Below are 11,795 nucleotides of genomic sequence, written 5' to 3'. Positions count from 1 at the left end.
GCTGATTGTTCGATTGGTCTAGCTCGACAGCAAGGGAAATTTTTTCGAATTCTAGCCTGTTTTTTGATTGTCTAGCTAAAACATTCACTTTAAGAAAACCTCGCATTCATTATTTACAGATCGAATGTTGAGCTGAATGTCGATTGTCTAGCTTCGACATTAAAGAAATTTCTGAATGTCTAGGCTGATTGTCCGATTGTTCCTAGGCTCAACATTTTCACTTTGAAAATTCCCTTTGATTTTTTATTATAGATCGAATCGTTTGAGCTGAATGGTTCGATTTTGTTCTAGCTCGTCAATAAGAAATTTTTCGGCAATGTTTTAGCTGATTGTCGATTGTTCTAGCTCAACATTCACTTTTGAGAAAAAAATTTGTTGATTATTATACAATCGAATGTTGAGCTGGAATGTTCGGTTTGTTCCTAGCTCGACATTAAGAACTTTAATCGAAATGTCTTAAGCTGATTGGTTGATTGTCTAGCTCAAACATTCAACTTTGGGGAAAAATTGTTTGATTATTATTATAGATCGAATGTTGAGCTGAATGTTGATTGTCTAGCTAGACATTGAATGTCGATTGTTGATTGTTGATTGTTTAGCCAAGTTATTGCACATCGGACGCCAGGGGGTATAACATAATGTGTCCGAAATTCTTTCGGGCATATTACAACAACAAAAAAATTTTATTTGCATAAATGTTAAAGCAACATTATAGCTTTATACTTAGATAATATAAACATTGGTACAAGTTTCTTAAATAATGTAAACATTGGTAAAAAATAACTATACAAAAGGTATAGATATTTCAGATTTGTTTCATGTATTATCATGTTAATTAATCTATTTCAGATCGAACGATTTGTCAACTTTTCTGTAAGATTGGAAGCAGAATAAAAGGATGGTTATCAGTACGTCAAGGATCCAAATACTCGTAAGTGTTTGAGTGTAGATGGTTTTATTTTTTCTCTCATCTTATGTTTTATGAGACGGACTAAAAAAGGCCACATTTTTTGGTCATTGTTTTGTGTAGAAACCATTGTAGTGTATAAATATAAAGCTATTTAAAATTGAAAAATTAACCTGAAAAATATAAATAAAATGTTTTTCACTATATTTTATCTGGTTTCTGAAAAAAGTTTGACAACATTTTTGTATTTCTTTAATCGCTGGTTTTGTTCATTAGTAAAGATTTTGGATTTTTATGAGATTTTTTTGCATTCTTTTTACCATGATTCATGATGATCTATAAAATATAATCATTTAAAAACAAGTACAATGTCTGATAGTGCATGTAATCATTGCAAGTATCATATGTTTTATTAATTAATTTCCTTGAACAAAATATAATTTACTTGTGTCACAGATATCTTTGTCTTGTATGTGGACAAATGTTATAAAGATGACATAAAACTAATAAATGGAATATATTTAAGCTGGCTTCAATTTTGCTTTCTTTTGTGTATATTGGCATATATATCAAATATATATCAAATAGTTAAAACAGTAATCAGTAAATTACTTTTTATTTCACATGTGTTTGTTTTGATTTGTTGTCATAAGGCCTCTAATCCCAGAAATAGACTTATACACTTTACAATATTCTGAACATGTACATGTACAAAAATTCTGATTCTTCTGTACAACTGGCAAATTCTCTTAAGAATCCTCCTCATTACTGCATGTAAAATCACCAAGATCTAAGTCAGAATCTCAATTGAAATAATCACTCTTGGAAGAATGGTTCATACAAGTTTAAATTTCAGTATTACAATGATTGTTAATTGCTTGATTCAAATTGCAATACAAATTTGAATTTAATTGGTTGGCTAAATATACTTAAATTCCTTGACGGCAGAACAATTAGTTCACAGGACAAAAACCTCATGTGGATTGTCTTTTACCATTCTTTTTGAAAGATCTGGCTCTATATATAAATGTAGTAGAAGTTCACAGACAATTTTGAGTAGGTCTACGGTAAAAAAAAGAAATAAATAGCCTTTGACAAAATAGCAAAATATGTTTTGATATAGCAATGTGGGCAAGACTGCCTTTAAAAGGAAAGGAAAATATGACACAATAGGAATTCTCTTTTCGACCATGTCTGAATTGAAAATCATTGAGATGAATTAGGAAATATATCTATTATTAAGAAAAAAGATCTACTTTATTGAATCTTGAAATAGTAAATATAAAAAATAAACAAAAGACATTTTAACAACATATGAAATCGTACTAAATTATTATTTAAAAAATAAACAACGTGTGATAATGCATGTCTATAAATATATTTTAGTATTCAGTTTGCCTAATTTTATCCCTTTTTCCGATTTGACTATGGTAAGATAGTCACAATTGTTTTTAATTATTCCATTTTACAAAATTATTATACGTTAAGTTATAAGAATATTTCTCGGATGGGTAAAGAAATACTCACATTTTTTATAGTTTATCATAAGATACTTTTAAAATCTAAAAAGTTAACTCACCCCACAATATTTTTCGCTTACAAAATGAATTTCAAACATTAAAAAGATGGGTAAAAAATATTAAATCGCAATAATCATGATTATACGTAATTTTGAATTTCATGGAACTAAAATAACCCAATGGAATGATATCGTAAGCCGTTCACGTGTTTTACACTAACCACCTCGCCAATCAACATTATCAAAGGAAATGTACAGTACCATTTGGTGTAACATTATGATATATACGAGGAATAGAATATTATCTTTAACACCCGGTTGTTTCAATATAAATGCCTGACGAAAAAATTGTCTAATGATACTTGAAACAGAGGAGTTTTGTATGATGTTAGTGAAGTTGGCAGCCTGGCAGTCTAGCAGCCTGAAGTTTGCTGTATAGCAGCCTGGCAGCCTAGCAGCCTTAAGAAAATAAATGATAGTACAAACATGAAAACCGTCGGAAATGAATTGGTAGCTCATACTTAGACCATTCCACGTCTTATTTCATTATCGTGATCTTTATTATTTAAGATAGTGAACTATATTTGTTTTTCATTCTGACGCTTCGAATTTTGTAAAGTTAGCAGCCTAGCAGCCTAAAGAAAACTAAGGATAGTACAAACATAAAAACCGTCGGAAATGAATCGGTAGTACATACTTGGACCATTCCATTCCACATCTTATTTCAATTTCGTGATCTTTATTTCTTAAAATATTAAACTTTTTTTGTCATTTTGACGCTTCGAAATTTGGTGAAGTAAGCAGCCTAAAAGCCTGGTTAAATGTATATAAGGATAGTATAAACATGAAAACCGTCGGAAATGAATCGGTAGCATTACTTAGACCATTTCAATATCGTGATCTTTAATTTTTAAAATTTCATTCTCACGCTTCGAAATTTGTATTTCTTATTTACCGATTAATTTCCGATGGTTTTCAAATCCAAGTGGTGGTTAAATTATTATGCTTGTATACGAAAGTTCTTTTGTCAAAATCGAATGCATCATTATGGGTCATAGACTGAATTAATGCGTAAATGCAAAAAATACTTAAAGTTACCACTGCATCGGCTATTTATCAAAATAAACTAGTCTAAACTTATTGCTGATCATTTAGATGACATCAAATTGCTAATGATATAATTGAATACTGATAAAATTTATTCTTTCGTTATTGCTGAATTTACCTACGCAGAATGCGCATGGCGAAATGCTACATCCGTTTCTATGGAAATATCGTATTGTTAAAAGGTATATAAAGATAAATATAATATTTTTGATAATTATATGATTAACAAAATGGCGATAACCTTGTGATATTGATTGGAAAATAACTTGTATAATTTCCATCAGCTTAATTAGGTTTGGTGAAATATGAAATCGGACATGTAAATGATAGGCGACAAATTTTATTTCCTATTTGAAATAGCACAAACAGGTTCTTTAGTCCTTATCATCAATGAGACCAAGTGTAATCAAAACATCTGAAATTTTACAGAACTCAATTAATCTGAAAAACATCTAAACTAATGAATACTAATAATAAACCAGAACAACTAAAATTAGGTAAACTTGTAAAGTATCTGTCAAATAGAATGTTATACATGTATGTTTATAGTTAATACTATTTAATGATTAAGTTAAACTGTTGTGTTCATGCGAGCTTGTGTCGCCTCTGGGGAGTAGTGGCGACATATTGGGATTATTTCTCCGTCGTCCGTCCGTCCGTCTATCTGTATGTCCGTCCGTCACAAAACTTGTCCGGACTAATCCTCATAACACTACAACTGCAATTTCATCCAAACAGCAATTATCACTACTTAGTTTAGTTGAGCATATTATCAGCATTTTTTGGTTCAATGATTTTTGTCCGAGTTATGGCCCTTAAATAATTTTTATTTTTAAATTGTCCGGACTTCTTCTCTTATACCACTTAAGCAAATTTCAATGAAACTCTGCAGCTCAAGTCCTTGCGCATATTGGACAGGTTTTCCGGTTAATGATTTTTGGCCGAGTTATGGCCCTTTAATAAAAATGTTTTTTTTTGTGTTTGCCAGATACACAAAAGCTTGTCCGGACTATTTCTCAAAAACTACTGGTGTAATTTCATCCAAAGTTTACAGGAATGATCAATACCAAGTTTAGTTGTGCATACCTCTGGATTGTTATGGTTCAATGAATTTTGTCAGAGTTATGGCTCTTCAGTTATTTTTAAGTTTGTCCGGACTACATCTCTTATATCTCTTATACCACTTATGCAATTTCAATGAAACTGTACAGGATTGATTGGTAGGTCAAGTACTTGCGCATATTACACGGGTTTTCCACTTTAATGATTTTTGGCTGAGTAATTGCCCTGGAATGTAAAAAGGTGCTTTTGTGTAGCCAGCTACACTGAAGTTGCAAATTCATCAAAACTTTAAGGGTATGATCAATACCATGTCGAATTGTGCGTTTCATCAACATTTTTCGGTTCATTGATTTTCGTCAGAGTTTTTTCTTTTTTGCGAAGATCCAGAGTGTTGCTAAGTCTCTTTTTCGGTAAGGGAGACCTAGTAATACACATCTATAGTATTTTGCATTTGATAAGACCACATATGCTTGCATTTTTCTTTAATCTGAAAGTAAGTATCAACTCCATTTTTCGTAATTATTAATTAAGTGTCATATTTTGCACTTTAAAAAAAGTGTTATTTCAATCCGATGTATACGGAAGAATTATCCTTCGTATTTTTGCCTCTGTTAAAATATCATGTCGTGTATAATTAATTTCTTGATAGTAACATAACATACTGTATATTTTACACTTTGGTATTTGCTTCCTGATTATATGAGATATTTTATTAAACTCATATGTTTGATAAATGTACAGAAAAGCTTTGTCTCTCTACATACTTGATACTTAAATGTATAATGAAAGATTATTTATAATTGGTTCATTATTCGTTAGTTTAACCTTATCCTATGTTAATTAACTGCTATTTTAGATTAAATATGTTGTGTTGTTAAAGAAATATGTAGTTTTTGACTTTGAAAATTAACCAAATGAATATTGTAATGTTGTTAGATAATAAAACAGTTATCGTATGGCAATAACGGTGTTACTCAGGTCTAAGGATGCCTAATGTGATACTGGGCCATAGCCTTGTAAATAACAAATATTGTATTATTAAAATGATTATGATTTAACTGAAACATTTATACTAGACTCGTATTTTTTCAGAATAAAATGACCATCGTAGCATTGATACTGAGAGCAGGTTTACCTTCTTTCAAATTAGCAGGTATGAGAAAATACTCCATCATTACTTTAATGCCTTACAATAGAAATAATACATTTATACCTTACTAAGGAAAAGAAAAGCATGGATGCAAAGCAACAAAGGGCGTCCAAGCAAGAAATGCAACAAGTGAAGATGAACTAGTAGACATCTGTTGACCAGATATTCTTATAAACTTTTTAATGGTTAACTAGTTTTTACCAGAATTGTATATCATTTTTGAATGGGCAGACAAAAGACATTGTTTATAATGAACTTTGGTAGGCATGCTAGAGATTAGAATATTAATTTTATTTTTCCCACAGGAACTTGAAATTCTATCAATATTTACGATAATCTCCAAAATATTCAGGTCTATTATATCCAAAATATACCCCCTCTATATGGTATAAGTTTATTTAAATTACATAGGGGGTAATTTTGGATATTATTATTAATATTGGTTATTTGATAGAATTTCAAGTTCATGTGGCATTTTCTATGGAACATATAAAAAAGTATTCAAAATGAACAAAGTCTGTTCATTGATTTATTGGGAGATCAATCTATTATTTTAATGAATTACTTCAAAACCTCGTCTGTTTCACCAGTGTGTTTACATTTCTATCAATAAACCCATAACAACTCAGTTAAAATTGCAGAGGAACGTTTCTATTGTTAAAATGTCACAATATTCGGCAATTAAACATTCAACTCAAACTACCATAAAGTCGATTGTTTTCAAACAAAATATAGAACAGTTAGCTAAAGAGACTTGAACTATATTATACTACTGCTAGACCTGTTTACTGTCGCACAACGACAACATAAAAGCGACATATAAAGTTATGAACTAGGTCTTTTTAATATTCACGGTCAAAATGTCATGAGTTCAATCAGGGCCATAAAAAAGAAAACCAGAGAGATCTACGAAAAAGACAATTTCAAAATGATTATACTATGATTAACAATTCGTAAAAATGACCTACTTAATTTTTTCCTATAGATTTATAAAGAGTAAAATTAATTGTTTTAATATGTTTGCATTTCATTTCCTGCCATAAAATTCGCCAGTTCGTTATTCATTACCATAGCGCGACACGAATGACCGTTTCGTTAAACTTACACTATTTTATACAAAGAATTTTCGGACTTTCACAATGTTAAGGTCATCATTCTATCTATAGGTACAGCAGTAACATACATAATAACCCACATGATAAATAAAAAAAACAACAAAGAGCGCGATTTATTGACGGATAAGATAATTCTTAATATGTTTGCATTGCGAAATTCTCCAGTTCGTTAATCATTGTTCATATCGCGATATTTCATTTTTGATAATCAAACACCCTCATACCAATCGAAATGATCGGCTATTTTGACAGACGAAAAGGCCCGAAACGTTCCAATTGCCCTTTCACAAAATCTGATTTCATTCCATAACGAGCGTCGCGTTTCGGCGCGGACGCCAATAATCATTGAGTTATATATTTTTTGTTTTGGGTTTTACGTAACATCGACACAGTATAGGTCATATCGCGACTTTCCAGCTTTACTGATGAAGGAAGATCTCAGGTGCCCTTCCGTGCATTATTTCAGGCACGAACAGGCACCTGAGTAGAACCATCGACGTTCCGTAAGCTAGCTGGATAGCTTCCTCACATGATAGAATCCAAAGTCCCTGCCGGGATGAGGGGCAAGTGGTTTAAAGTCAACGACCTTAACCACTCGGCCACGGACGCCCTTCATTGAGTTTTAATATAAAAATATTTAGATCATTTTACATACGTTATAATACTTAGGTAAATAATTTATAATCGATTACTGTGTCTAAACACGTTAACAAAATTATTCATACAGAAATGATTGCGTTTGTGACCAAAAAAGTTGTCATCGTCACGGATGTTTGATGCCGGTGATTATTTTAATTGAAATATAATTAACGATAATATGACTTCGGAATATGCTATTTAAAGGGCCCATTAAAGGGAAAATACCGAGTGGTTTTTACATGACGGGGCTAGAACTAATTTATCGAGACAAACGTTCCATTAAAAGTAGGTCTAGACCAATATTTCAGTTATTTTAGGCGTTTGGGTCTTAAATCTAAGAAGCTTAAATTTTTCTGAACACCATGCTTTTGTTTCCTTTGCCTTTTGCTGATTACTGCAGTAATAATGATTATATACGGAAGTCAAAACACGACTTTTACGCCATTTTGCAATTTTTATGACAATAGTTTCCATCATCATCCCTGATGATAAAAAACGCAAATACCTAAACACCATTATTAAAGCTGCATTTTATAACATTCATAAACACAGAAATAGCTACAATTCGTTCATGTCGACGACCATACTTATTTTGTCCAAAAGACCAAAATGTGTCAATGTCTCCAGCCTACTAGTTGTAAAATCGAAAGTACTCATCTGAACGTCAATATAAAATCAACAAGAATGGCTTAAGTTTAACGGCATATTTCCTGCGTTCTTATTTTTTTAAGTTTTACACTTTGACATTCGATTGCATGTGTGCATGTGCGCATACAAGAGCAAATAATAGTCTTTATTTCCAAGTTTTACCGGGATAGGTGGTTTTCCTTTGAAAACAATAATTTCTGAACAAAATTAAATTCACAATACACTGTTAAAACGGCTAACAGTTAACTGTAAAATACTTGCTTTTCAGGGCGATTGAAGAAATTTTTACATTTTCATAAAAGCTTTAAAGTATTAATTAGACATGATTTTTTCTCTACTAAGAAGTTATTTTATCTCTGGAAACATAAACAATATTATGCTTATAGAACATATGCAATTAAAATCCGAGAATATCATTAAATCCGTAGTGATAACGCATAAAACACGCTAGTGTTAATTAAGAGACCGGCAATTCAACTTACAATTACTTTTAATTGACATTTTAAGATATTTTGAAAACTTAGATAAATGTCATTTTCGTTTTGATGTTCATAAACTTTTAAAATATCAAATATCAGTATTGAAAAAATTATTTCATTGTTATATGCGTCACTCAACACTACGTTCCTATTGTATTTCACCTTTCCTGAATATCCTTTGTTTACGTTTGTTTTTATGTGAAAAAAAAAATTGTGTTTATTGTGTAAACGTAGAATCTGTTTGACTGTTGTATTTACTAATGATTACTACGTAAACTTCATTTTAACTGTTGCTTTGTTAACTTCGTGTTATTTTCTGTTTATAAATTAAAAATTGTAATGCTGTTTTTGAAATATGAACTCAGGTGCAAATGTCGCTATACAAAGAAAAGACAATCGGGCTGATGAATCATGTGAGTGTGGAAAAAGCATAACAATTTCTTGCACTTTTAAGAAGAACACATTTGCCATTGAGTGGATGGATGCAATTGATAATAAACCGATAGCAAGATGTTTAAAACAAGTTTGCAGTTTAAATCCAAAGTATGTTGAACAATACAATATTTCGTTTGACATGGAACAGGGCTATTTTGACTTGACAGTACAAAAGGTAACCATGGAGCTCAACGGAAGAAAGTTTGTTTGTTCGGATGGGTCAAATACTGCTTCTTATAACATGAGTGTCAAAGGTAATACAGGCTTACTTGCTAATGAGACCACGCGTATTTGGCGACTTTGGTCTTATGCGACCACTGCAAAGTCCCCCTGATCATTTTCTCTATATATCTTTCATGTATTAAGCGACCAGCAACAGCTAATACGTCAGCTAATTCAGACCAATATTTTCATCAAACGACCATTTTTACCTGTCAAACGTTTATGTTTTTTTGAGAAAGTCGCCTCGTGATTAAACAAGTGTCAACAATCAATTGTGTAAAACAAAAACGTTTTAGTGTATGCAAATAAAGTTAATTATACACGTGACGTGTATTATCCAATAAAATCAAATGAACAATACAACGCCCCGCCCTTACTAAGATGGTGTATAATTCTCTCTGTTGATATTTAGACTGCATTGAAATGACCTTGAACTTGATCAGCAGTTTGTTTATAACTTTAAATGAAAAAATGCATAACAAAAGCATCTACACAAATTAGATTTTATGTGTCGGGGACAAGTAAAATCAACGGAGTTCAGTAGGGAAAATGTCAAAAATGTACGTAATGGTTCAAAACATTTTTGTTAATAAATATCAGATTTGTTTTATTTGAGCATCTATTTGGATATCAGAGCGTTACATTTATTAAATATTTGTACAAATGGGCCTCCTATAAAAGAAGCTGAAAAAATTACCCACCGCTGAGGAAATATGTCATGTATATATATCTTTACTTTTTTCTCATGCTTAATTGTCTCAAGAGACCGTTTCGTTTAGCGACCATTTTTGGTGTTTCCCTTGCGCGGTCGCTTAATACACGTAAGACTGGATTTAAAGTTAGACAAATATATTTGACATTTTTAAATAGGTTTCCTATCTACATTACAATGTAATTATTAACCCACCACTTTATCCTCTTTTTTCCAAGAAAGGTACAAGTTAACAGTGCATGTATTATTACACTACTTCAAACGCAATTCGTATGACAATAATGCCCTGTCAAATGTTCTTTAGTTGCTTAAATTACATCATATTGCAATGTTTTACCTTAAACCATAAAACGCAGGGAAAGCACAAACACGGCTAAATATAGAGCTTTTCAATTTGGTGATAATTAATTAGGCAGTTTGCACTATCAGTTTACATAGATATATTTTGCTTGAATTCTAAAAATTCTAACATTTAAAAGATTGTTTTGTTATACTTAGGTATTGCAAAAATATTTATAGTTTTCCAAAGGAATCATTCTCAGAACACAGATAGTTTCGGTATGTCACCTTTTCCAATGATGTTTCTATTACAGACTACGAGCCGTACCTGACTGATGATAGTAAATCTGGAAGCATAACAGCAGCGCCTGGTTGCATTTCACAAGACACACAAGTTTCCTTCAAATGGATAAAGATTTACGTATGTTTCTTTACAAAATTATAAATATATTTAGGTAAAAATACATTAAAAATAATTCAACAAAGTTTTAATGAATCAAAAGCTACAAAAACAAAACGATTGCATTCTACTTGAAGTAGAAACAAAGTCACTTTACTATGAGCAAAAATACCCTGATATTTACAGAGCAATTAATAAATGATTTAATATAATATTCCCGCGAGTTTTACACATCTATGAAGCAATAAAGTAACAGGAGTTCTCGTTTGTGCTGAAATATTTTTATCATAGTAAGAAAAGATGTACAAAACATTTTAGGCTAAGTCTAAGTGAGATGACACTGCATTCGAAATTTGTATAATTCATATTTCAAACTGATCTAAATAGTACTTAGAAATCAAATTAAATTATAATGTCATTTAAAATTTTTCCTTTGGTTCACTTATTATAAGTCTTTAAATGCGAACATTTGATTGGATAGTTATTAATGATTAATGACACAATTGGACGTAAACTTCACACATGACACTTCACAGTTTGATATGTTATATCATTATTTTTTTAGGCTAGCAGTAATGCTGAAATGGAGTTCAATCCAAAACGCCCAGTCAAAAGCATTACGAGTTGTACAAATGATTCTGATTGCGGAAATGACATGCATGTGTACTATTCAGAGATAATTGAAGCTAAGGCCAGTGCTGAAGGGAAGTATTATCTAAAAGTCACAGCGATATATGGAAATGAAAGCAAAGAGTCATTCAGTGCAAACAACTCTGCCCAGAAGTACATTATTGAAGAACAAGGTATTATTGTCGTATTTCCTATTGGTTGCGAGTAAAAAATATTAGGATATTTATCCAATGCCTCGGACAATTTTCCCCTTTTAGCCATTTTTAAAAATATACATTATCCGATAACGCACTCATATTGTATTTTGAAGGACTGACTTAGTCTTCAAACATCTGTTGCATTTTTGTTTCATTGCTTCCCATTAAAATCAAATTGAATATACAAGTACATATATACTGATGTTCCTTTCCTATTCATCGTGAATATATTTTCGTACTAACTAATTAAAATGTTATGGTTTTTACATATGATTACAATTCTGTTATGACATT

At 31.2% G+C, this 11,795-nt stretch overlaps 1 protein-coding gene across 1 annotated transcript; it reads left to right on the top strand.

Annotated features, from left to right (window-relative positions):
* Nucleotides 1-833: 833 nt before the first annotated feature.
* LOC132749563 (uncharacterized) lies at nucleotides 834-11,477 on the top strand (the record flags this gene model as incomplete). Its single annotated transcript, XM_060739374.1, has 5 exons — nucleotides 834-931; nucleotides 5,688-5,748; nucleotides 8,992-9,315; nucleotides 10,589-10,695; nucleotides 11,240-11,477. Coding segments are annotated over exons 1-5 (763 nt in total), but the record flags the coding sequence as incomplete, so codon positions are not given.
* Nucleotides 11,478-11,795: the final 318 nt, after the last annotated feature.

This window comes from Ruditapes philippinarum, unplaced genomic scaffold (genome assembly GCF_026571515.1).
Source record: "Ruditapes philippinarum isolate M1 unplaced genomic scaffold, ASM2657151v2 ctg22260_1_1_1_1, whole genome shotgun sequence".
Classification (NCBI taxonomy): Eukaryota; Metazoa; Mollusca; class Bivalvia; order Venerida; family Veneridae; genus Ruditapes; species Ruditapes philippinarum.
The sequence above is the reverse complement of the archived record's forward strand: the minus strand, read 5'-3'. Positions and strand labels throughout refer to the sequence as shown.